General features: G+C 41.0%; 1 protein-coding gene across 1 annotated transcript; it reads right to left on the bottom strand.

Annotated features, from left to right (window-relative positions):
* Positions 1-545: 545 nt before the first annotated feature.
* On the bottom strand, positions 546-24,878 carry ZNF318 (zinc finger protein 318; the record flags this gene model as incomplete). The annotated part of the gene is made up of 10 exons (XM_079550808.1): positions 546-3,929; positions 4,367-4,485; positions 5,365-5,464; positions 5,941-6,144; positions 8,999-9,285; positions 9,993-10,092; positions 11,764-13,191; positions 14,231-14,870; positions 19,702-19,847; positions 24,543-24,878. 10 exons carry the CDS (start codon positions 24,876-24,878, stop codon positions 546-548), a joined length of 6,744 nt encoding a protein of 2,247 aa, XP_079406934.1.
* Between the last annotated feature and the right edge of the window lie 3,029 nt (positions 24,879-27,907).

The raw sequence follows: 27,907 nt of genomic DNA, 5'->3' as shown, positions 1-27,907 counted from the left end.
AAACAATGTTCACTTTTAGTTCTTCTGCAAGTCTCCATTTCCTCAAGTTCTAAATTGCTGTTCTTGAGCTTGTCCCAGAGGTCGGACTACTTGCGATGCTACTGACAGAAGCAAGGTGAGCGGGAAATCATCCAGAAATGTTCAAAGAACAGAAGCCCCCAAAATAAACAACAAAGACGCACGCATTATAAACGAGAGATTCCATTTTAATAGCAGAAGTGTAGAAAAGAAATTGGCAAAAAAATTCACATGAAAAAACATTTTACACAGTTGACTATGTACAGAATAACATACGTGTCTGGTTTCTGATGGTGTTAAGTTTCAATTTAGCCATGTCCTACGATGCTACTATGTCCTAGGTGCTCCTGCTCAGGCAGGGGGATCAGACTAGATGATCTTTTGAGGTCCTTTCCAATCCCTGATATTCTGTGATTTTGTGATGCAAAGAGCGCCCAAACACCTCAACTGGAACAAAACAAACAAAAAAACCCATACACATCATCCCGGCTCCGGCTCCTCAAATACTGGGGCTGCCTGGGTTCATTTCAACCCACTGGGCTTTCTGCTAAGCTTTCAGTCATTCCTGAATTTGTTGTAGATTCCAAACTACTGTCAGTGGTTTCTGTTTGCTCAGTCTTCTTACTCTGGATAGCGCATAGTCCCTTGCCTCCTAAGCCATCCTCCTTTCCATGAGTTTCTTTGAGTCCAGGAAGGAACGTTTCCACACAACCAGATGCCGGACTTTGTCTGCTGTCTCCATCACAGCTCAGTGATAGCATTTCAGCAGCACCACCTTTGCTCTCCTCCACTTGCCGAAGGCTCTCAGACATGGTAGAAATGCCCTGCATTTCTGGAACTGGCATGATTGCTTTCATAGTGTCATTGTTTGAGGGTTGCAATCCAAGCTGAGATGCAGCTGTTTGAGAAACCTGGGTGCAAAATTTATCTTCCCAACTACCAGAAGTAAGCGTGGCAAAATCAGTAACCTCTGTTTCATCCACTGTTTTTCCAATGCCCAGCTTGCTCAGTTTGTTTGACTCCAGTTTAACGGATGCAATAGTTTCTAGTTTTGAAACTTCTTTCACATTCGTATTTAAAAGTCCTGCTGGAAGGATACTGATGTCTTCATGTACTGTCTTAGTATTTCCCAAATTAAAACCTGTGCTTTTGAACTCTAGCTCTGCTTTCTCAGAGGGGGTCTCACTGCATTTTGTATTTTCTGATCTCAAGGAATCTTTCTTGTTATCCTCACTAACACTTAGAGAGAGACTTTCAGACTGCTTGGTATTAAATCCTGAGTGAGTGGTATTCAGCCTAAAGTCATTGGCTGCTGAGGTTCTTACAGCCTCACACTTTGCTTGCTTGTTGACAGCCTCTTCTGAAAAATGCTGATTGAAATCTGCTGATAAAGCAACTGCTGACTCTTGAACAAGATCAGAAAAACCCGCCATTCCTTCTTTTGCATCTCTCTTAGCAAAAATATCACCTAACATTTCATCAGATCCAGTGTGTCCTAGTGACTTCTTTTCAACTTCAACTACTAATTCTACACTGGATCTGAGTTCAACAATGCTTGCTGAGCAGGCATTGACTAACCAAGCAACCTCCTGCCTTTGGGTTTGCTTATCTAATACTGCATGGTCTGACAGTTCTGGTCTAACTTTTTCTTGTGCTTCTAATGTGCTACTTCTAGATTTTGTGTTGCTAAGAGATGTCTCTGGCTCTATTTCTGTCAATTCTGAAGCACTAATTTTATTAGAATTATTTTTCTTTTCTACATTTGGAGTGTTTGACAATTTCCAACCACTTTCAGAACAAGAACTGGTTGCCATTACCTGTTCTTGTCTTTTACTGGTTCTGGAAGCATCCCACTCAGCAGGACTTCTTGTCAATTCTGAAATCTTATTTTGGGTTTCTGAAATCTGGCGAGCTTTGCCAAGGACTCCTGGTACTTCCAAAGCTACACTGTTTGGGTTCACATCTTTTAAGGAGGCATCAATAGAATTTTGCTCTGTCAGTACTGCTAGTAAAGGTTTTTCTTTTGAAATGTTCTGAGAATCACTGAGCAAGTGTGGACTATGAGTTTCTGAAACAGTTCTACAGCTATCACTTAAATTTTCCTCTTCCAAATGGGGATCTCCCAGATTTTGAATTTCAATCTGTTCTAGCATAAGCTCAGGCTTTACTGCTTTTATTTCCCTGTCTTTCATCTCTTTGTCTTTCTCCAAAATGCCAGAGGCATTTGAGTTACTAACTGCAATTTCATTTGCATCGTCCTGTTCAACTCTCTCTTGGATCTCTGTTCTCTGCAGATCACAGAACTCCTTGCTGCCTGCTTGCACTTGACTTGCTATATCCACAAGTCCCTTCTCTGCAGGCATCTGAATATGAGAAGCAGGTTTTGCTTCTAGCAGTTCTGTGACTGACATTTCTGACAGCTGAGGCTGAAATATCTTCTTGTTCCTTTCAGCGTGATTCTCATCAAGAATCCAACTGCCCATTACTTGATTACTACACTGTAAAGAATCCCCATCTTTCAATTTAATCTGAATATCTGTTGTAAGAGCCTGGAATTTTTTACCTACATCCTTCTGAATACCACTTTCAGTGTCAGCACTCATCTCAAAATTAGGTATTAAAGCCTCCTGAAAACCAGTTTTCTCCATTACTGAGCCTGTCTCAGCTGAGTGGGCCTGGCTAACTTCAGTAGCCACATTCTGAGATTCCTCTTTAAAGGAGGACAAGCTACTGTCTGTTCTAGAGTTCGCAGGAAAATCTGCAGGTTTTGCTAGGTTAGAGTTTTCTCCATTTGGAAGTGCAGAACTTACAAGCTTGCTGTCAGCTGAACCCTTTCCACCACTACTGTAGAAAATATCATAGAGATCTTTAGCATTGGCAGTGGCCAGGCAAGAGTTTCGCTTCTCTATTTTTTTTGCCTGCTCACTAAAGGCGGTTGAAGGTGGTGGTGGAGGAGGAGGCCTTACAGGCATCGCTAACATCGTCTGTTCACTTTCAGACACACCTGGAGCTACTTCATCTGCAGGAATGACAGCAGTGGGCTGGACTGCAGGTGGAGGAGGTGGGGGAGGCGGTATATCAGAAGTCTGAGAAGATTCACTTTTCTCTGGCGCTTTCAAATCCTCCTCTGGCCCTTTTAATATTACCTCTTCTCCTCCAAAAGCTTTTGAGATGATATCTGGAGGCAGCAGAAGATCTGCATTTGTTTCTTTTACCACGGGTAGTGGTTTGGTGGTGGCTCCAGAGGATTTGATGGATAAAAAAGTGTTCAAAGGTGCTGGTTTGCTAACTGTTGCAGTAGTAGATTTCCTGAAAATCATAGTGGGGACTGGAAGGTTGGGTAGAATTTTTGACTGCGTTGATGTATAAGCAACTGGTGTCCACGGGCTGGTGTGTGGAATAACAGTTTTCCCAGACAGCTTGATTTCAATGGACTTGGCATGGAGTTTCCCCGACTGAAACTTGTTCTCCTCTTTGTTTCCCTCCGTGCTCTCCTCCTTTGGAATAGCTACTCCTGGGGCTTTATCCTCTCTCTCTGCCTTTTTCCAGCTGAATTTCCCAAATGATGTCTGACTCGGTGATTCCTTTTTAGATTCCTCCTTCTTTTCTTCTTTTTTGTCCTCTTTCTTCTCTTCCTTCTTCAGTTTAAGCTTAATACCCATTTTTCGCCCAGAAGAATCTGTTTTGTCTTGAGTTTCACTAGCTCCTTCTCCAAGCTCTGGGGTGTTCTTTGTTTCCTCTTTCTTTATTATTTTTGCTTTCTTCTCATCCTTCTCTTCTTTCTGTTTCTCAACTAGTTTCCTCTTCAGTTCATTCTGCCGCCTGCGCTCCGTTTCCAGAACTACAGCCAGTCCAGCCTGACGGTCTAGATTTCTCCTTTCTTCATAGAGCGGGTTCTCATCTATGTATTTCTAAGGAAATAAATGGCACGGTTTTAACAACTATTTCAAGCAAAAATATAACATCAAGTCAGTTCTGTAACAGCTTTGCCTTGTTAAGTAAGTGCCTTCTCAACACTGAGAGAGCTGAGAACTTTCTCCCACTGAGAAACTGAGATGCCACAAACTCCACATCCTGTAGTTTAATGTAGATTGAATGGTGGCTTCCAGCAGTGCTGTCATTCTTCTGTAGAGTTTGAAAATCAACACTGGTACTTAAACACAATTTAATCTTATGCAGAGGAAAGATTAATCTCTATGTAGTGGGAAGTTCTGCTTAGTTAGTTCACTGCAATACAGTAAAAAATAACTGGATACACCATGTCAAATGGAATTCTTCAGGAAAAGATGACAGAGCAAATGAAAACTAACAAAAGGAATCACTCACTCCTGGTACGTCAGTTACCAACCTTATATTTTTCATTGTGAGGATGACTTTTCACATGTTGCTCAGCTGAGATTTGATCTCCAAAAAATTCATGACAGAGTTGGCAGTAATAACCAGTGATGGGAATCAGAAACTCAGACCCTGAAAAAGGCCAAAGGAAACACTGAGAGGATGCAAAATTTAAAGGACGCCAAGTTTTTAACAAAGACAAATAAGTGCATCAAAAAATAACAGCAAAACCTCCAGCAATGTTCCTGTTCACATTTTTGAAACTGAATTTGGTGGATTTTATGCTTACAGTATGGTAAATACCACTAGTAGGAGCAATAATATAGAGTGAAGAAGCTTGACTATTGTGATTCAAAATTACCAGTGCTCTTCACAATGTGACAGCCAGTCTCTATACAAATAGGCTAATACTTTCAGTAGTTTTCATCTATCTTCTATCTTTGTGGTATAGTCTCCTCAAATAATAAACACCTGGTTTATAAAAGGAACACACTGAAGTTTAGTAAAAGTGCATCCCTGTGTCTGCAGAACCTGCTGCAGTTATCTAACATACTGCAGATCCTACCAAGTACTCATCAGTACGTTTTCAGGGACACCTCTACACAAAATGTGCTCAATGGAAGAGTCTGCTGCAAGGCTGTGTGAGTACTCCACAAGATGTGCTCAAACACAGCAAGACTTTGTGGTCATATTCTGATCTGAATTGTAATATGTTAGTAAAAACAACTTTAGGACTACATTGGAAAAAAGTAGTACCAGCATTCAACCAGTATTCAAAATAAGGAATTAAATTCTAAAGAGAAAAGAAGGAACCATACTATGTTTTCCTACATTCTTGCTCCTTTTCCACAGAACGACCAGGAAACTAAATCATCTGCCATTTACTAATAATACAGTATCTATATGTGCTCCTGTAACTACAGAAAGTTTTGAAATTCCCTTCTCTGAGTAACTGGAACCTGCTGGAGGGCTAAGGGAGAAGAAATTCATGTTTTAAAAAAATTAACATACCTTTGGCAGGAACAGTTATCTTATCAATGCGCTTTATGGAGTCTTGTTTGGTCTCACTCTGGGTCTTCGAAGCCCAAGGTCTGTTGTAAGGATCCAGGGTCTATTTGCACAGTGACAGAGGTATACAGGCTCACATATTACACTAGCAAGGCAACTATGCTTGTTGTTTGTTTTTTTTTTCCTTTTTAACATCCTTCCAGAACTCTGAACATTAAAATCAATGTGCAATTATACAAAGGAGCTAGGTTTTTCACTTTTCCCTCCCTTTTTGTAATTTATGTGAGAATAACCGGTGAAGAGGGTAAGACGTAAACAATATCGAAAGACAGGCAAACACAAAACAAAAATATCAAACACTAGGTCCCAAGTGAACTGAATACAAGCCCCGCTTACACTAGTCGAAACACACCAGTAGCTGTACAAACTGCTTGAGTCCAATATCTTTGAATTTGATAAACAGCTTCTTGCGTTCATTACTTCAGTTTTTCTTGTAAAATGTAGTTCTGTGATGTATGTTTCAGGGCTAATATTTACAGCAAAATGAAATGCACGTAGTGAAGGAAGCCTGTCACATACCTGTCTGTGTTTCTTATTATGCATATGTGTGAAAAAATCAAACATGGTCCCGCAGATGGTGTTGCAGTCTTTGCACCAGTGGTTCCCTGCATCATAATATTCATAAATATTGGCCAACTGGAAAGGATGTTTGGAGGATTGTGAAGAGGATTCTGCTGGCTTTGGGCTTCTGCCTCTGGATTTTTCATTAGTTGGTTTTGATTCCTAAATTGAACAAAAGGAAATATTTATCTAAGACAAGGTAGGACAGACATAATGCTCTGGAACTCAGATCTTGCCTCCAGTAGAAGCCACACGCACACAAAAAAAAGTATATATCACCTGCTTTTCAGCGCCCAGGCTAAATCCACTCTTTCAGAAAGCTGGTATTGCCGATTAAGATGCAGCGTGGTCACAGTGAAGAACTTCCAGTAAGACTCCTGGATGTAATGGCTGGATGGTTGTAGGTTGTAATCAAGGAACGAAATGAACAAATCCCCTAAGGCATGCACCGTTCCCATTTTATGGGTTTCACACAAGGATCTCAATAGTTTCAATTTATAATACTAGCCAGCAGTACCTGGAACACTTAAAAGCACTTAGAAGTTCTGCTAGGAACATCTAGAAGTTACCGTAAAAGTAGGTTGGATGAAAGTAGAATGGAAAAGGAAGTAAAAATTAGTTGACTAAAAGTAATTAAATCAATCATTTAATCAGATTATTTGAGAGCGCCTGAATTCTCTAACGGACTCATTGCTTAACAGTAATAAAGTTCTGTTAATTACCTAAGTACATACATAGAAGCATCTTGTGATTTAAGCATGTGATACTTACACTGATTTGTACAGAAAGATGCCATACAATAATGCACAGACCTTTCAGGACAGTAGCCAAAATCAATACATTTTGCTCAGAATCTTGTTGTATGCTAACACTGTGAGCAGCAAAACAAGTAATTCCTGAAACAAATAATGAACAAGCCCTGCTAATTGAGATTATCCTTCTCCTGGATAGAGCTAAGTGTATTTTGAGTCTTCATTTACGTTCCAATGTAACAATGGCCCACCATGTTATTATTTCTCATCTGCGTGGCATTCTGGGAAGAACAGCATCTTTCCAAACTTAGCAGGTCCAAACCAGTTGCATGATTTCCAAGTAATTTGGTAGTGGTGTCAAACAAATTTACTTAAGCAGATTCAAAACCAACAAACAACATCTTACTTGAAATTCCTTCTGATAAACAGGAACAGGTTCTCTCCTAATACCATTCCATGCAACACAAGCAGTAACACAAACAATGAAGAGACATCCTTGCCACTGTGCACTCCAGAAATTTCCACATCCCAATACAATTTAGTTCTTGGTTTAGAGTAAGAAGTGGTCCAGTGAATATTTGCATATATTCTACGTGCAAGAACATAGCAAAGCTGACATTCTCTTAAACAATGAGAAGATCAACTTACGATCAGTAAGAAATGCATGGAAGGATGTTCAGAATGTCTAAGAAGTGCTATCTTTTATGTTATTTACAGACCCATACAATACGTATCCTATAAAATACTATCTCAACCGGAGCTTTACAAAACACAGTACTTGTCAAATAGATGAATGACAACCAACTCTAACCCGTTCGTGCTTCTGCAATTAACAAAACATAAACAACTTTCAGACCACGGTATCTTACCTCCACATCAACAGAAACTTGGGGTAAAGCTCAGGGATATCTCTTTAGCACAAGACTAGTGACTACAACACACAAACACGAGCTCAGCAGCAAAAGACCACAAAACAGCTTGCAAAGATGCAGAAAAACATAAATGTTTTTGCCCCTTGATTGGCCAAGTAAACTGGTCTCAGCGTCTGAAAGTCTGCACTATCTTTCTTTTCACAAAAACGAAAGTTAACAATCAGAATTATAAGGTGAATCTCAGAGTCTAAGGTCAGCATCCTATGTTCCATGTTAAAATAAGGAACTATGAACAGGGAGCAAGTCATTATGTGTTCAGACAATGTAAACAATGGAAGTAAAAATAATGAAAGACACATTCACACATACTTTATCTCAAGAAAAGAAAGCAATACAACTTAATGCAATGTAGGATTTAACAGATGTTCTTGTCTACTCATTTGTTCCATGTGGTGTTTGACGCAAATAATTTGTAAAAATAAGTGGATACTAGATTTTGATACAAAAATAAAACGCAAAAACAAGCCTTAAAATGAAAGACGTCTAATGACTTCCCTGAACCAGACCAAGATGAAACATAAGGAAAAGTTTACAAGATTCACCTCTTACCCTAATAACACTTTAATTTCTGAAAAAAAAAAATACACTGTAAAGTCAGGTGTACGCAAAAAGCATCTACTATCTCCCACCATCTGTACCAGTGATGTAATTGGTAACACAGCAGAAAGTGACATCATTATTGTCCTGAATGCAGGTACAACCTCTCACATGCTACTATCATCATACACTACTTCCAGAGTAAAAAAAAAATTCTAGAACTTGATAAGCCTCTTCTAGTGTATTCACCACTCAGAGACCAAGTCAGAGAGACCATCATGACACACACCCACATTTCTTAAGAAAGAACATACAGCACATATGTAACAATCGTGTTAAGCTGACAATCATGTTTAACTCTTGCCATGATTTATTAACATCATCACCTGGTGAGAAAAATGACACACTCCAAACTTACAAAGAGCTTGGACAAATATCCCTTTTTGGCAGACCATACTGGAAATATTGTACAGAAAAGAAGTCTGTCGTTCTCAATATGGAGTTGAGACCTAACAGCTACAAACACTTATGCTCCTGTTCAATCCATCCAACACCTCACAAAATCAAGATAAAAAACAGAAAGTGGTACTGAATTGCACAAACTCCGTGGGAAAATATAAACTCCGATTACATTTACTCTCACCTGCATACACAATCAAAAACAGCATATGAGATGTGGTAACAAATGCCATCAAATAAACCTTCTTGAAGGTTTGAATGTTTGGGAGCAGCTGCTCCCCAATGCCCTCCTGTCTTAATGGAAAAATCATCAGTATATAACCTAGAAGATTTTACCTTATTGGAAGAAGTTGCCTTCTCCAGACCTTTTGTGTTTTCTGACTTGCTGTTCTTCTCTGAGGAATCTTTGGTTTCCACAGATGGTTTCCGGGGCTTTTCAAATATGTTAATCCCCAAGATCTGTGCTACTTTGTCAAGCTCAGATTGCTTCTTATCTGCTGCATCAGATTCTTTATGGAGCTCTGAAATCTCCTTCATAATATTCTCTTGAAGTCTGTTCACCTCAACCAACAAGGGGTCTTTGTGACCATCCTTCTCACGTCGTTTTTTCCTCAGCATCTCTCCTGAGCCAATCAAGGAAACAGAAGAGTTGGAAATGCAACAAGAAAATTGTCTTAAAATCGATATGCCTATTCCAGCAACGAGTAAAATACCCATACAAAATACTACACTTAAATTTTTACTGGGAAAGATGGAACCAACTCGTAGATACATCACTAAATCTGAATTATCTACCTCTGTAGGGGTTTCTTAATATACACCCCTCTCAAAGGCAGCACAGTCCTCAAGAGAAAGAATCAACTTAATAATTACTGTATGATCAAGCAAGCAAAATTATTTTTCATGTTAATCATACATTATAATCTGAAATGATCACTTTCCAGTGGTGAAGGTATTTACTTCTGATAAAAACAAAACTTTTAAAATAACGTAAGTTATTAAGATAGAGAGGACTTGTTCTTCTCCATAAAAATTATAAATCTCATAAAAATTAAAAGACATGTTGACGTCTCCAGTTGCTATTTCTCATTTCTTCTAAAAAAACACTAGAATACATAAACTGCAATTCTTTTAACCTACCAAGCTACTAAAGAAGATTGAAGAGCAGCTGTTTGCTTCAGTGTAACAGTCAGATTTTGACATAATTAATTTTAGTATAGTTATTAGGTCATTGCTTTCTCAAGAGTTCTGCCTATATACTTTGGTCTTCACTTTTAGCAGGTACTGTTGGTGGGGGGAAAAAAAAAAAAGTGGGGGAGATGTGCCATACCTTGCTGTTTACGAAGCCTGTCCAGTTCAGTCTTCAGATAATAAAGCTTCTTCTGCCGTGCTTCTCGCTCATTCTTCAGTTTTTCTCTCTCTTCTATCACCTAAACAGATTGCAAGAAGATTGGATTTTCTTCTCCACCTACCGTAAGTTAATCAGACTTGTGAAAAGACAGCAAGAACTCAGTTTGTCAGTCAAAACTGCCTGGTTTGATCATTTCTCAAGGCATTGAGACTGGCTGACTATCTTCTTACAGAGCTCATGAAGTCTAATGTTGAACAGCTCTTCAAAACTCACACATAACCTCTACAGACAGCATATAACTGACAAAAGACCTTACAGCCCACCAGCTTCTCTCCTAATTTCACTTTGCCCAATTTTAGCCATCATTTAGGATTCTGCCTCAATGTGATCTTAACTGTATCACCAAGAACATTCTGCAAGCATCAGTGTCTGAAATTAAACGTGCATGAAGTTTGTTTCTTGCTCAGTCAAGTCTAGCAGGAGGAGCTCATACATTTGCTTTTCACTAGTTTGAACTGACTCCCACTGAAGAAAACCAGCCAATATGCTGAATTGAAACATGAGAAGTTCTTTCCATTTCCACCCTAAATTTTTTCTAACTAATTTTCCAAGACACAAGTCCCAATTTCTTACCTTCACAATACTCATGAGCACTGCTACTGACTCCTCCCTTGAACAAGCAAAAATTGATCCAGAAATTAGTCCTCACTAGAGAACCACTACTACTATGTCAGTGTAAGTGTTGGCAGGATTCCTGCCTCGAATAAATCTTGCATACACCAATGGGAGAATTTCTACCAACAGCCAGGCAGCTTCTTGAATGTCATAAGATTTTTATTATTTTTAAATTATCAAAGCATCATTTTATCATTTGGGCTTTTCTGGCAGCACAGGGCATCAAATGACGCACAAAGGTTGCCATGTTCCAAGGCATTTAGCAAAGAACTGGACTAAACCCATACCAAAGAACTCCACAGTGCAGACAAAGACTTGGAAGTCCAGCCAAGACACATAGCTGAGCTACCAGTGCATGTCAGAACAGGAGGAAACCCCCACACCTTTAACTAACAGCTCTTTCAGAAGTACCTAAGTTCCATTAACAACAAAAATTCAACATCATCAGCTGAAGAAATTATTATTCCTGCAAACAGTTAAAATGTACTCATCTGCTCAAATAGCTTTTTGTCTAAGTACTTCTATTTAAATCATTTCAAACTAAAAGCAAAGGGAATATATCAGACTATAACTTTGTTTATCCCCAAAACCTCTCTTGGCAATTTGTGCCAGTGCTCAGTCATTCTCACGGTAAAGAATGCATTTTCCCATGTTCAGATGTTTTTCAGTTTGTGACCATCTTGCCCTGTCACTGGGCACTATGGAAAAGAGACTGGCTCTGTCTTTTTCACACCATCCTTTCAGGTATCTATGTACCTACAAATCTTCAATGATTCGAATATCTAAAGCTCAGTGGAATAAAGTTGAGATGTAGCTACCAAGTATCTTTCTGTAAGCTTTTGTTTGGCCCTAATCAATAACCTACTAATGTGTGATTTGGGGGGATTTTTAATATATTTTTTAAACTGTTACAGAATAAACAGACAGGTGCCTAGAAATCTTTAACAAAAGCAAATCTAACTACTGCTAAACCGGAACCACTCAGGCTAAAATCAGTGCATTTAAAGAGGAAAAGTTTCTAGCCCAGTAGACAAGCAGTCTGACATATTTGGATACATTAGAATATACAGCATACCTTCTGCTTTTGAGCTGCTCGATTTTTTTCATCTGATATCTTTTCTGGGGTACTTTTGAGAGGGTGTGAAGATGGACGAAGGGGCACTTTGGAATGAGTAGGAGTAGTAGGGACACGAACAAGCACAGAACCGTCTCTTTTTACATCAGTGGCATCCTTTCTCATAGAGACTGTCTCAATAACCCGGAGGTTGGGACGCGTAGGGTTTGCTGACATGGCCATAGTAAGAAGCCCATGAGCCTCTGGCAATGCAGGATTAGGCTGCTGGGTAGGGGGATACATGGTCCAGCCAGGAGCTGCGTAAGCCATATAATGCCCATAAGCATCATATCCTGGAGGGGCCAGTGTGGGAGGTGGATAGTTCGGGGGCATCTGAGTGGTAGTGAACTGGGAATAGTTGGGAATCTGGTATTGGGAAACAGAAGTAGGTGTAGGTGGCAAACTAGCAGGAGCTGGTGGAACTGAGGGAATGAGAGAAACGGAAGGAAGAGGTTGTTCTGGTGCACATGGAGGTACGTCCTGTCCTCCTGGCTTGTTCTTCGTATATTCTGATTTCTGAAGAGAGGATGGATCTTTAGACTGCTGGAAAGAAATGGGAGGTGATGCTGAGTGCTGCTGGCCTGACTCTGGAGAACGAGTGTCACTTCGGCTGCGACGTAAGTCCCAGCGGTCTGTTCTGCGAGTATCTGAAGAGCGACGATCGGGAGAACGGGATGCCAACTTTTTGCCATGAAGGCGTTCCTGAGTACGAATGGCTAGTCTCCCAATTTCAGCAACACCAATGTCAAGTCCAATGGTTTTGAGTAAGTCATGGATCTTGGCATACTCAGCATTAGGCTCTTCTAAAGGATCCAGCTTGACAGCTGGAGCAGGAGAAGGAGGAGGTAGGCTCACCTTCTGGTTCATTACCTCACTGCTACAACTCACAGGAGGCTTTTGAACAAGGTGTGATTCACTATTAGTGTCTTCATCCTCATCACCATAAAGAAATTTCTCTTCATCCTCGATGTCAGGAAAGCTACGCCTCCTCTTCTCCTGAGCACTGACAGAATCAGCCATCATGCCCAGAATTCGGGAGAAACCACTGCCATCCTGACTGGCCCTCTCATGAGGCAGCAGGAAGTCAGTATGGCGATCAGCAGGCTCTGATTTGGGTTCTATTTTCTCCTTGTGACTTAAGAAGCTTCCAAACTTTTCTTCATAGGTAAAAGTGTCTTTGGGAACCGCAGAAAGTGGGTTCCACTCATATAAACCATCATGTAACTCTTTGTTTGCAGGCTCCATCACAGAGTCTTTGTTAAACCGCTTGAGAAAGTTCTCCACTTCAGAGGAAAACGGAGCTGTGTTGTTGCTCTGGGGCAAAGGTGAATGACTAGAAAGAAGAGGAAGATCCTTGCTGGGAGCAGGGCTGCTAGAAAACTCCTCGGGCTGAAAGACAGAGAAGTTATTATTTACTACAGCACCCTCTGAGGGGACTATGTACCTTGTAGAACAAATGAACATGATCATTTCTCTTCAAGATCATATTTGAAGAGTTAAAAAAGACAGTTCACAGTTGAAAGAGAAATAGAGAAGATAAAAAAAAAAAGTTGTGATTCTAGAACGTCCAGCAATGAAAGCTCACCCTAGAGAACACACAAGATCAGAATTATATTTAACCAACTTTTTGACAAACTTAATAAATGAAACTTTTAAGCTGAAACACTGACATAAATTCAGCTATGCTTTCAGTTTAATCACAGACAATTAGGATATAACACTTGAAGACAAGTAAGAGTAACTGTACTGGGAATATTTCCAGTCACTTCTTCAGATATGCATAATTAATATCATATGAAATAGACATGGGCATTGAGCAGGATCTTTGGTGCCCTGTGATACAAAGATGACACTGTCAACTAAGCAGACCAAAAGCAATGTGCTAAAACACAAGAAAATAAATTTATTGCAGCAGTCCCAACTTTGCTGATACTCTGATTTTCAAACTCAAGAGGTATGGCTTGGGTACAATTTAAGTATGGTTAACATCAGCCTACAGTCTAAAGAGAAAAATTAAGGACACTCAAAGAAAGAAATTTGCAGTCAAAGACACTGAGGATTCATCAGGCAGTTTTTAGTCTATAAAGAAGCAGAAAGGCACTGTGACAGTCATAGCTTCTATCAGTGCCCTGATGGCATGTACTCAGCTCAGACTCAGCTTTTCAGCACAATCTCAGCGTTTTGGGACAAATTTCAACAAGAACATTTCATTCTGCCTCAGATTTTATACATATATAATCCTTGATTGATTGCCTTCACCATTTAAAATTTCCAATGCAATTCTAAATTGTACAGGCCTACCAAAAGATACCTGTCCTTTCCAAGACAGGAGAATGTAAGCATCTGACTTTTCTATTTTTGAAATCTGTATCAGGAAGTGACTTTTGGAAAGGAGTAATGAGGAGACAGACATAGAAAGAGATCAAACCTGAATAGGAGACTCTACTTCCATCTCTACTCTCTTCTTCAAGATAGATTTTTTAGGCATGGATGGTATTTCCTCAGGCCTATATGTATAACGAGGCTCAGAAGTCTGTAGTGCATTAGTCAAGCCCGGGATCACATAACCACTGTCTGAAACATCATGATTCAAGTTTCTATTACGTTCTTCCTCTTCTCTTTTTCTCCTGGCGCGGTCGAGCTCTCGGAATTCTTCATTTAGGTATGACGGGCTTGGACTTCGACTGCGGCTAAGGCTGCGGCTTCGTCTGCGATAGTTTCGTGTTCCTGATGAGAAACCTTGATGCTCTCCACTCATACAGTGCAATTTCTCATCTTTTTCATACCATGGACGCTTTATTTCTCGTCCCCTCTCTTCTGGTCTCGATGGGTAGAAAGATTTCCTAAATTTGTCACCATCTCTGTCAGATCCGCGAGGCAGCTCTTCTCGACGACCATAATGTGGGCTATAATCTGAACGATGAAGAAAAACATCTCGGTTGCGGTAGTCTTCATCGTGTCTCATGCTGAAGGGACTTGAAGGTTGATCTTCATGTGACAGGTATCTCTCTAAGCCCCGAGGGCCTGAGAGGCCTCTGGTGAATATGGGACCATCAGCCATATCATCCCTGCATAAGAGAAGCACAGCAAAAACATAAGTGCTTCAGTCAGAGTAACTGTGTCTTATTCTCACTCAAGAGTAAGAAATTTCCAAATCAAATTCAGAATAGTGATCTCCATCACTAAACAGAAGCAACATTTTAAATATTCAAGCAGCAGGGGACAGAAGGGATTGCTGTTTTTAACAGTGTTACGCTTCTCTCCTATGAAGTCACTTGCAAATACAGAAACAATTCAATTCACACTGCAGCCGAGCCTTGAAAAATTGACAGGATGGACTTATTTCTGCAGAGAGACTGCACAATTTAAAAAAAAAACAAACATTACTATTGTATTTCAGGCCACAATCCCTTTCCTCACCTCTCCCAGCAAGATGCTACGGTCCCATTTCATATGAATTATTCAATGTGTTTCAGGCTAGCAGAGGTAACCAGATCCTCTTTCTAACTTCAGTTGTGGAAAAAGACCACGAATTCTAGCAATGTATTTTGTTGCAAAAGATCTGTAGACAGGATTGTCGAAATCACAATCTCCTTTACCTAAAAAAGCAGCACAGTTTTTTTTACATGGTATCTACGAATCAGGAACAGTAAATGTAAGAGCATCACTCCTTTGTGTCAGCCCCTGCATTATTATACACAGCGAACTACAACTAGCACAACCTGGAAATAGCGAGCTATAATTCTTGGCTTATCCTTTTTTGGACCAACTCCAACAGACACTTCCAATCAGGAGTACTATTTTAACCAACTCCTTTTCCCCTCAGCCCCTGAGAACTTCTCTGCCACTGTCATTTACAGCAGACAGAAACAAACCAAACCACTTTAAAATTGCCAACTGCTGTCTTTATTTTCAGATACTTCAGAAATCTAGCAAGATCCTCCAAGAACGGGAAGCAAATGTGCTCAATTAAGGGAAATCAATGAGACAGAACCTTAGAAAATGTCTCCCCTGCGTGATTAAGATGTCAGCATGAGATAAACTAGGTATGTCTGCCTGAATCTTCATCCTCCTCCTAAGAAAACAGCCTCAACAGATTTAAGAGACAACATTTCCAAAACAAACAAACAAATAAATAAATAAATGTTAAGAATCCACCAAAACCAAAATAACAATCCTGCAGATAATTTACAGACTCTATTTTTTAAGTCACCAGACCAAGAAATAACTAATGTGACAAGATAAATCTTTTTCTTTTTTATCTTCATAGTTTACACATGCATATTCAAGAACAAAACCAACATGAAATTTCACCGCATCTCTGACTTGCATCATTGCAAAGCAATTTCTAAATTATTAGATGCTTTACTGACCTGACACGTCTTCAAAGATATGTCATACACCAGTATCTGTGATATCAGATGTTACCTCTTCCATAACAAACCATACACCTTCACTCTTCTAAACACACAAAAACATCTACATATGACCTAACTAAGTTTTGTACATAAATGTTGCTGTCCATAAAACAATTTATTTAAAAGCAAATGTCTCTCTTTAGTGTCACCATGAGCTTCCATTAGAGCCTGCTATACATAAACATGCTGGTCGAGTAACAGATGTATATCACCATACACCTTCAGTTGATTTTTGAGCAAATAGTTTGCACCCATGCTTGCCAAACACTCTGACTGTAGTAACAAAGGGAAGGAGTACTAAATCATTCTTTGGAAATACAGGAACAGCAAATCCTACTATACTTTAAACAAAAAGAATGTTCTAAATACACCATGAATAGCAAGGACACAGATTTAAAACCCAAAGATTAAATACAGGTATGAGAAAAAGACTTATTTGCCTTATAGAAACTACAGCTCTTTGAAATATGTACTCTGTAAACATAATTCAATTTTCAGTCAGCAAAGTCTACTAAGTATGTTGCATCCCTGGCAGAGGATACCACGCTGAGCATCCCAATTCCTTCCCTGCTGTAGAATCTAAGAATTACTGGAAATCGCAGTATCAGAGAAGAACAGACCATAGATGACATAGAGATGATGCTTCAAAGAATGAAAACTGAAGTAAGGAAGTTTACTTTTTATCATATTTGTGTATTTATGTACATTGAAACAGAAATAAACAATGGTATTCTGCTGTGAGCAACCAATAGGGCTCCGCCTTAACAGCCTTTGAATTGGAAGTTCGACGAGCTGTTTACATTCAAGCCAGCTGTCACTTCTGATATTAAGCCAAAATTTGCTATTTCAGAACACAGCTTAATGCAGACCAACTCTCTGCAGTGATATGTTCTAATCCCCAGCACTAATCTCAGACGAAAGAATTGGTGGATGCTCTGTATAGCTTATGCCAGCTCAGATAGCAGTAAATATCTTAACAACACTGACAGAAAAAGAGATGAAAGGTAGGGAGGGTAAACAAGATACACACTTCACTTTGATAAAGCAAGATTCCAGGAAACAAAAAAGTATTAATCTGATAAAGAAGACAAACTGCTTTAGTCACCTCAAAGTCACAGACCAGCAGCATTCCGCCATTTTACTTAGACATGCACAGGGGGCCAGCTGCCCTAAAAACTTGGAACAAATTCTTACAGATGTTTCAGGATGGACCTGCACATGGACACACAGCCCGGGAAATTCTCCTAGGGCATCATAAAAATCTATGTCTGCAGGAGAATCCAAAAGCATACCTGATTTCTACCCTCTGGTATTTTATTTCCTTTTTATTTTAATGACTCTTTCTGCCATTCTGAAACCCTTCGTAGAAGTGATTGCTTCAAACCCAAGTAGGTAGGAAAAATAGCTGAGAATAACAAAAATCAGAATTATTTGTTCCAATTACTTCAAAATCCAAAAAACACAACTTCACAAAATACTTTTTTTTTTTCTTTTAATGAGAAAGAGAAGGGATTGTGTGTACAATAAGAATCTGATGTGGCCAGTATTAAAGCAAATGATGATCACCAGTAAGGGCCACACTCTAAAGCGCAGTGATAAAGTCAGTGTCTCTGAACCAAGGCAATACCACAGAAGGAAAAAATACATGATATACAATATCCTAGCAAACAACTATCAACCACCTTTTTAAAACAACCAAAATAACAAATAGTAAATAAATCTGCAAACCATAAGAAGTAAGATTTAGGAAAGCTAACAGATGTTGTCATGCTAAGCTTCTGGACAGTTGTACCACTCAGTCAAGCACAGCCAACACAAATAGTATGAAAGGAAAAAAATAAAATAAAATACAAAATGAAACAAAAAGTAAACTTAACCACATGGAGCTCCTGCACACGTATGCTTAAATGGCAAGTCACTTAAAAACCGACATCTACACTGTCTGACTTCTTATTCCAATTCATCACTTCAGTACCTCAGTACGTTCTTAGGAGTTGATTCTGACCTTGTTTTTTTTTTCTTTAATTATTCTGCTACCATTTTTCATCCAGTAAGAGAGATAAAGTGAAAGTGATTTGCTTATCGAGAGCGTAAAGATGCCCACAGTAGTGATTTTCCTTCTCATCTTAAAATAAACTCTGCTGTGCTACTCCTAACCAGGAAGTATAACCACAAAACAGGTTACATATAAAACCTCACTGGAGAAAATGAAGCAATGGGACAACTCTACCACCACCAGGTTTTTAATTTGCCAGAGCAGCACAGTGCCAGTTCTCCTATATACAATTTCCTGCTCCTTCCAACCACCGTACTCTCCCCAGGCATATTCACTCATCTTGTTTTGAAGACTGCAGACCGTACAAGGAATTTACAAGTCAAAACTGATTTCAGAAGAACTGAAGTAAAGCCATAAAAGTGACAGTACTGAAAACTAAACTCTCATTTGCTTTTCTGCACCTGCAGAAACTTACCCTTACCCCTGAGACAGGAAATTGACTTATTCTGCCCACTTTTTTTTACTTTTTCTTTTTAAACAGCTGGGGGATTTTTGCATCAAAAAGTGATGTTACTGTTCCTTTTGTTTTGTATACCTGAGCTTGATTTAAAATTACAGTATGGCTGCTCTCAGGCACAAGCTACTCCAGCTTGAGTTTGCAACTCAAGGTAAAGCAAACAATTTCTGCTCAACAGGATGATCTTAGTTTACTTCTTCTGCCAGGTTCTACCTGTTCTTCCACTGAAGGCAAAGATTTTCTAACAGTACCTACTAATATTTAAACTTCAGTGTTCACAGCAGTACTTATAACACAACTGACTTCTCTCCATTAACTGTTCCACTTCAGTTCCAATGAAGGAACCCTAAGAATTCTAACATTTTATCATGTATGAGATTGTATAACCGTGCTCACTTCCCCTCCGCAGGATTTCTGAAGCCAAAATAATAGGCTTTCTACAAGCTATGCTAGTGCTGTCTTCTGGATTATACTCTAAAATCAAGAAAATATGTTATTCCTCCCAGTAAATTAGGAAATCAAAGATTTACACTATCCATAAACAACCTTACTTTATGTCAAGACTAGGTTGCTTCATAAGAAACAGAAGGTGACTGAAGCTGTGATATGTCAAATGAAGCATCTCCTTCCTGCAAGATCCTCTAGGCACTTTAGTTGATATAGGTTCAAGAAACAGCTGACAAAAGTCAGAGAACAAACATTTGTTTGTTCAGTCCAGGACTATGTGAACACAGGCAACAATGCTTCTTCAGAAACTCCCCATGTGAAAACATGCTGGAGACTGGGGAAGTATTCCAAGGAGGCGTCACTACACGTTACCCTGTTACCCTTGTTCCCTACACACTCGCTGTCAGTCCCCACTACAGACAGACTACTGGGCCAATGAGATGTTTGGCCTCACTCAGTACAGCCATTCTCATACTCTTACTGTTTCACACGCTTGAGTTCCCATCTGTGGAGGACCATACCTGTCACTCAGGTTATCAATTGGTGAGCCCAGTCTATCAGGCAGCCTCCTTCTCTCTGGTGTGCCAATGCAATACCGGTCATTACCAACAGTAATCCGCAAACTCTGTTCCAGTGAAGACTCAGAGCGGAGACTCGGTGAACGTCTCTGTAAATTGAAGAAAGAGTGCAAGCCCATCAATCAGGGAGTTTTAATCTCAGCTACAGAAAGGCAAGAGACTCTGCTCAATACATGAGAAGTGGGGTGGATGGATCGATTAAAAAAAACAACAACAAAAATTAGACGAGCATTTGTTCCAAGTATTTCAATTGCTAATAGCCACTAAAGAAAAGGGAGGGTACTAAATGCATTTAATTTCTCACCCCAACTGCCAACAATAAGCTCTATATTTACATAATCTAAAAGGGAAAAGATTACCTTTAATAAGCTACCATTTCGGAAAGTGGAAAATCAATAAGTTCAGTAAGTCCCACATTCACTCCTGCGCTCTTTTCTTCATTAGAGCAGAAGCAGCTAAACCAACAGCGCATGAAAACAGAGCCAGGAGTATCTTAATAAAAGTGCCTGGATTTCTGGCCCTTTGCAGCTCTAATAACAGCACGAAGCAAAGAATATACCAGTGTAAACACAGATTTTCCTCACAGTGATGTTTTCAGTAGTTTTCCTCATCTCATGACGTTTTCAGTGCAATAGCCCAATAACCTAATACTAACCTAATACATATACAATGCATACCCTAATACTAAAAATGTCAGTGGCTGCAGAAACTCCATCACCCCATTATCGCCAGTAGAACCAAACCACATTTAAGTTATCCTTCAAAGAACTACAGCAGAGAAGACCTGAGCTAACTGCTCAGCACAGATCTCCATTTGGAGACATGTCCAATACAGCAAATGCCATAACTGTTAAGTTGTGCTTTGTATCCTTTTAGAACATGGTACTAAAATTTGGGAATGATCAAAGTAAGGGGAGTTCCGTAAGAAGCCGACTAAAAGCAGAGGTACTTTATCCGTGTTTTGAAACAACCGTGGTTTATATTCCTGTTAACAGAAAACAAAGAGCCTGCTTCAGTTCTGCCAAACCACTCATGTGCTTCATATTGCTTTCACAGCAGTAGCAAGCTGCAGATGCACTACATTGGCTGCATCCATGCTGTCTGCCCTGGGAAGGTGCAGCAGACTGAGCTCAATCCTCCAAGAGAACAAAAGAAGAACATTACATAACTTCCAACAAAAAAGTAGGATTGCCTCACAAATTCATCTAACAAAATTTACTTGCAGTACAAATGTGGACTAGAACTCTCTTGCATGTCATTGTTCTAAGATAAAATCAAACTGATTTTTGCTTTTCTCCATTAATCTGAATCCCAGCACTGATCAGAACACACTAATGATATTCTCTTTTATATAGTACAACACCATCCAGGACCAGTCAGGCTGAAATACAACACAAACAAGCTGCATGCATCTCACACAAATGCACCTGGAAGGCTCAAATGTGCCCTGTTTAACACTAACTTCTGAGGGTTTTCTGGAGATGCAATTATCTTGAAAGGCACCTTTTCACCATCAAGGCTCACTGTAAGTTGGGCACGTATATGACAATATCTCCAGAAACTGGAGACAGAGAAGTGACAATTATGTCTTACTTATGTAAAGGAACTTTTGGACAAAAGAAGGAAATAGTTTACATTTAGTTAATTCAGGATGTATATGACCACCATCTAGAGACTGCACTGGAGGTACATAAGGTATTTGAACCTTTTGTTATGACAGAAAAATTCAAGTTTTAAGAGCACTTGCACGGTGGAGTGCCACCACCAGTCACTCCTACCAAAGCCCTGCACTGTGATTTCTTCCCTTCCTCTTCAGGCTCTAGAACAGCAGTTACCATTACCATACAAAACACACCAGTTGCATATCAGCTCTTAATTTCTTCTTTCTCTGCTGACCCAAAATATCCCATTTCTTCACTTTCAGCTAACTTTCTTATATGAAAGCAAAGGAGCTGACAAAGACTATAAAAAGAAAAGCACGCATGTCAGTGGCAAAAATACAAACACTACGATGTGTCAGCCATGCAAGATGTACAGTCTGCCAAACTCTCACTGAACAGCCCTGACCTTCCTCTCCCCTCATTACATTTTTCAGTACTCACCCAAGCCTTACCTGTCACTCCATCCTCTGCTCTTCCAATTCCCATACCCCAGCTACTAAGAAACTTACAACATCCACACTTCCAGCATCTGACACGCAGTCAGCATCTCTGTTACACACAAGACCAATGCTGATACCTTGGGAATGCATGCCCATCATCTCAAAAACACAATGCCCAGAATCAAGACAAGGGAACAAGAAATCTCAAAGGATGCTCCTTTTATATTTCAATTCATATGAAGCATAGGGATGGTAACTTTTCCACTCTTCAACCTTGTGCCCTTATCCTATCAATGTCTACATTTCATGTACTACATTTTCTACACTTACATTCCCCTCCTTCAAGTCCTCCTTCCTCACTGCAGCTTAAACCTCTCTTTCTCTCAGTGACAGTTCCAAAATGCCACTTGTTAACACTACTGTGTATCTCTCCACTTTTCCTCAGCTTCTGTGGAGGGGGTCTCAAGTCATACGGGTTGAAACACTTTGTTAAAACTTTAGCAGAGCATGCTGACCCAATGAATCTGCTGTTGATTTTATTTTGATTACACTTAGCTCCACTGTTTGGAAAACATCAGCATAATCCCAGCTTCTATCTTTCTTTGAATTTGTAAATAGCCTTTCTAAAAAAGAATACAGACATACATCTTATGCATTAACATCACTTTTAGATAAGGAGGAGTGCTGGCTGAACACCTCTTGGAGAGCAAAAACTTCAACGGAAAAAATAATCACGCTATATATTCTGAGAATTAGCTACACTGTGCTTCAGCACATGACAGATTCGGGTTAAAGAGTTGTATTAAATCATCTCATTTTGACTCATACAGTGAGAGCTGCCTCCTAGAGAAAGTTTTTTTCCCTAAGCACAGTAGCATTCTTGTAAACAAACAACAAACCTACTGGGATTATCAGTTCAGCACTGGCTAATTTACTGGAGCCTAATTTCTAGAATTCATCATTTTTTCAATCCTTCTCCCTGAAATTAGAACAGGCAAGAAAAACATCATGAATGTGTAACAATTTGCTGCAATGACTCCTGCAACTTGAGCCAGAAGGGTGTAAAATAACACTGTTCTTGATGAACACTATTTATTTCAGTGTTAGTATAAAGTAAGGTTTTGCTCATTTGCTTTCTGAAGGAGAAATGAGAAGCTGCAAATCAAACACTTCTGATTCAAATTTCTCCAAGTCTGAACCAATGCATTCAGCATCAGAAGTTTTGTGACAGCCCATTCACATTGCCACCCTACTGCAGACACAGCAAAAAGACAGACTGAGTGATGATAATGCCAAGCTTACAAAGTCCCACTGCGGTATTCCTATTTACCATCGCCTCTGTTGTGACCGTGTCACTGTACATCAGGCTACGATGTAAAATGACAAGAATCATACTAAAAATACATTCTACTAAAAAAACCATAGCTTTTTCCACTTGGATCTCATTAGCAAGATAAGTTGCAAGGCTACTCCCTCAACAATCTATAGGGCTAAGATAATAGTGAACAACACCTAAAAGTAAATGGCCAGAGGCAAGCTTCTCAGCCCAGCTTCACTGTCAAACACAGTATTATCTTTCCATGCCTTCAGGATGGGTTACTCCAGCACCTACCAACAGCTGACTTTTAACTCCACCACAGTCACCTGCCATCTCTTCCACAGATGCAGCTCCAAGGAAATCTTGTAAGAACAACCACCACCATCACAAAGGGCAATCCTGCTCTCTCAGGGTCCTACCATGCAGTGAATCAGTCACAGCAGACAACAGATGCTGGCTGAATTAACTTTCAGCCAAATCAATCTCTTGAAGCAACTCACTTTTGCAACTTCACAAACACAAGTATGAGTACAGAATATACTGCAGAGCAAAAGGAAAACTTAAGCGCACCTTTCCATTTAATTGTACATATGCCAGGTTAAGTGACCAGGGAACCTAAAACATCACAGCACAGAAGTCTTTTATTTCAGAGCAACGCGAGCACACAGCAAAGCTATGACTTACAAAGACAGCAGCTATTGGACAAGTGCTGCACCAAAGGCAACAGACAGCCTGAGTGAGTGAATGCCATTTGCAAAGAACAAGGTACAACCATGAGCACCCAAGGTGGTGTAATTTCAGCTGCAATATCACAGCTTCACATATCCACGTCAGATTTTGCGTGGGTTGAATAAGAAGAGTGGCACACCTGGTGGTGCAGCCCCAGCCACAAAACAGTGCCTATCTCAAGATCAGTAGCTATAGCAGAGCCTCCTTTGTACATTAGTGACAGCAGAAAGCGCTCTGACAAAACACTCACTCAACACCTTACTAAGAAAGTTACCTTCCCACCCATAGAAGGTTTACACAATAACACAGCACTGTGACAGCTGGAGGAAACAGATCAGCTGCATCCCTTCCCTTAGTGAACACATCATCTTCCAGACTTAGCTAAAACGGCTCGGGCCGTTAAAAGAGAGATATAACGGGGGAAAACAAACAAACAAACGAAAAAAAACCCCATTATTTAAAACTTACATAACCGATCTCCCCGCGGAGCTCCTCAGGACGCGGGGGGGCCCCGCTCCCTTCCCGGCCCAGGACGGGGTGAGGCCCTGCCCCGCGGCCCTGCCGTGCCGGGATCGGGTACCGAGGCCTGACAGCCGCCCCCCGCCCGCAGCCCGCCCGCAGCCCGGCGGCAGTTACCCGGCTGCCGCTGTCTCCGTGCTCGCTCCCCCGGCGGCCCCGCGTCCCGCCGGATCCCGTTCCTCCCGGCGGCGACGGCGGCCTCCGGCTGCGATGCGGCGACGGGGAGCGGCGGGAAGCGCCGCGGTGGCCCGACGGAGAGCGGTGGCGGCGCGGCGGCGAAGCGCTGGTAGCGGCGGCGGTAGGGGACGGCGGCGGGGGAGGCCGGCCGCGGCCCGGCCCCGGCCCCGATGTGCTGGAGCGAGAGGCGCGGGACCCCGCCGAGCCACTCTCTTTGAGCCGGTGAGAGTACGAGGAGGACGACGGGCCGGAGCGGCCGCTGCCAGAGCGGTACATGATGGCGGCGGCGGCCCGGGGGGTCCCGGCGGCCTGCGCGGGCGCCCCGACTCCTTCTGACCCGGGTCCCCCCCCGTCCCCCGCGCGTGCGCGCCGCCGACCACTCTGGGCGCGCTCCCGAGCCGCCCCCCCCACCTCCCAGTCTCGCGGGCACGGGGGGGGGCGGGGTGAGCGCGGCAGGGGGCGGGGGACAAGAGGCGGGACTCCAGGGACGCCCCCACAAAATGGCGGCCGCCAGCCGATGGTCACGTGCGCCCCGCGGCGGGGCGGGTAGCGCTAGGTAGGGGTGGCGCTGCGCTCAGGTATTTGTGTCGTGAGTTTACCTCTTCTGCCGGGTGGCAGCTGTAGGATGAGAGATAACGGCTTGGAGTCGCACCAGGTTCAGGTTGGGTACGAGGAGAAATTTCTCAGGAGGAGTGCTGATGTCCTGTGACAGGCAGCAGCTAAACAGAGCACGGGTTCTGTTGCGGGTGGAGGTCTGTCTGGTAGTCCTGTGCGTTTCTGCTGGCAGTGGGTCGGCGCAGCCACAGCTGACTCCCCAGCCTTGGGGTTTTCCCAGGGAGTGCTCCACCGCACAGGCTCGGTGTTGTCACTGCAAATAAAAATAGACTTTAAGTTATGTTGAGCAGCAGCTTATGATTTCTTGGTGCCATTAGGTAAATAAAAGGGTTGGATTTTAACAGAACTTCATTGTTACTCACTTTGAAGATTAATGAAGTGAGTTAGTGAAATATGTGATAACTAAAGAGTGACTTGATTATAGATTTGTGGATGACAAGATTCACACTAAATAACAGGGTATCTTTGATGTGTGTGTAAGGGGCAAAGCATGCTCTTACAGATGCAATGAAGTATGTGGCTGTAAAATATCTCAGCACCCATGCTTGTGAAACAAATGTCTCATTAAAACATATATAAGAAATGAGGTGGCTGGAAGAAGAATGAGCTTAGCTTATAGTTAAAACTTTCTTCTACTCAAATTTAGAGCAAATACTTGCAATATACTGTTATTCTCCTACAGGCACTAATTGAGGCTGGCTACAGCAGGATGACTTCATGTTTGTATCCATCCATGGATGGTCTTGAGGATCTGGAGGACCCAATCTGGGGGAGATGCTGATCACAGCTTGTTGTGATCCAGGAAGAGTTCTAAGGGTTTCACTTATCTTGGAAGCATAAGTAGTTATTTTGACTCTTGTAAGGTACTTTTCCTTATCACCCCCTTGGGTGGCAGAAATATTCTGGTACTTCTCACCAGTTATGTAACCCCCAGATCTTGTTGGGTTCGTGAGTTCTGCACTACCTGTTTTAGGCTTTGACCTAGGTACAGATGGATTGGGCTGTCAGGAGATGATCCTTCCCAGGTGGTGGGAGGAAAAAGCAAGTGCCTGGATATAGTAAGGGGATGCCTTTGCACTGTCATCTGCTGCTTATTGCAGTTTACAGGATAGCAGGGGCCAGGCACAAGGAATGCCTTCATGTGCTGGTCCTCTACCTTTCACATTTTATTGCCAAGACTGGCTTGTTGTGTAAGGAAAGGAATTGCACCAAGCATGGAGAGGCCTATTATAAAGGTGGGGGACAGTTGAACCACCACACTAAGGAAATATGCTCAGTTAATGCCAATCAATAGCGGAAGCTATTACTTTGCATTACTGTTATTTGCTCCTTTCCTTCTCTCCTATGGTTGATAATGTTTAATTTGTGACCTTAATTGGATTACAGGTGTCTTGGGATATAGATTTCTTTGAAGATTCCCAGGGTACTGCAAGTCTGCCTCCTGTGCAAGGAGGGCATAATGGTAGTAGAGGTAATTAATGCTGAACTTCTTCCAGCTGAGTACCCCTAAGCAGCAAACATCATTATACTTGAAGAGACACAAGGTTGTTCTTCCTGATAACTACAGAGCTGATGTATATTTGGAGATCTCTCTTCTGTTTGGATGACATAATATAAAACTAGTTACTTACTATAAGGAGTATACTGTTGTCTCAGATACATTCTGATTCTTCGTTGAAAGAAATAGCAAGCCTTCTTGCCTCAGTGTTGAGTGTCTGTGTCAAGCATTCAGTTGCGTTAACTGAAATAGTGAAAATAGCTTAAAAAAAAAAAAAAGAAAAAGTACTTATTTGCTTTTGGACACCTTTTCTGTACTGTTGCTTTCTTTACATCAGTTTAAAAAAAAAAAATGCTTTTAACTTTAGTTTCAAAACAGTCAAAGGTAAATAAATAACCAAGAAGCCCAGTAAAGTGTCATTTTTTGTTTCTATCAGGCTTTGGTACAATTTTTCACGTATAATATTTAATAAACTTTGCATAATTCTAAAACATTAAAATATTTGCTAGCTTGCTTTTGACCTCGTATCCAAAAGAGCTCTAAAGAGCAGCCTGGTGGTTTATAGTGATAGATTTAAATGCTGTTTGGACCTTGAAGGAATCCAGATGCCACAAACTGGTCAAGAATTTCACTAAAACTTCAAGTTAGCAAGTAAGCTGCTTAAGGGAAGAATGGAGAGAAGGGAAAAAAGTAAACAGGATATTCACTATGGCATTAAAAACAAGTTCAAACGAGAAAAATCCATTGATTGGTGGGTAATGCATGACTTGTGCTTAATAATGTTTTATAGCACCCTCATATTTTACTGAATGTAACCTTACACCTTCTGAACTCATTCTGTATTTACTGTAGTGTCACTTTACAGTCATGTGCCTCAGTGAAGCAAGTTTTTAAGGAGACTGGGCACCCATGGTAGGATTCAGTTAAATTAAGATTAATGCTGAAGTTTGGGTCAGAGGAAATTTGAAGTTCTCAGCTCTTTGCAAGAGAAAGCATTCAGGGCAAAAGTTGAGCAGAGTTGACCTGCTTCTTAAAGGTTTGTAGTACTCTGTGATGAATGGTCCAGACCCATACTGGATAAAGGAGGTACCAGTCTGCTCTGCTACCAGTTCAGCTCCCAAACTGCGATTTGGAGTTATAGAACTCATCTTGGTTAGAGGAACTTGCAATTAGCTGTTGCTTGGTGAGGTGC

Source organism: Tetrao urogallus (genome assembly GCF_951394365.1).
Source record: "Tetrao urogallus genome assembly, chromosome: 2".
NCBI lineage: Eukaryota > Metazoa > Chordata > Aves > Galliformes > Phasianidae > Tetrao > Tetrao urogallus.
Note: the sequence above shows the minus strand (reverse complement) of the source record. Positions and strands in the feature narration are given on the sequence as shown.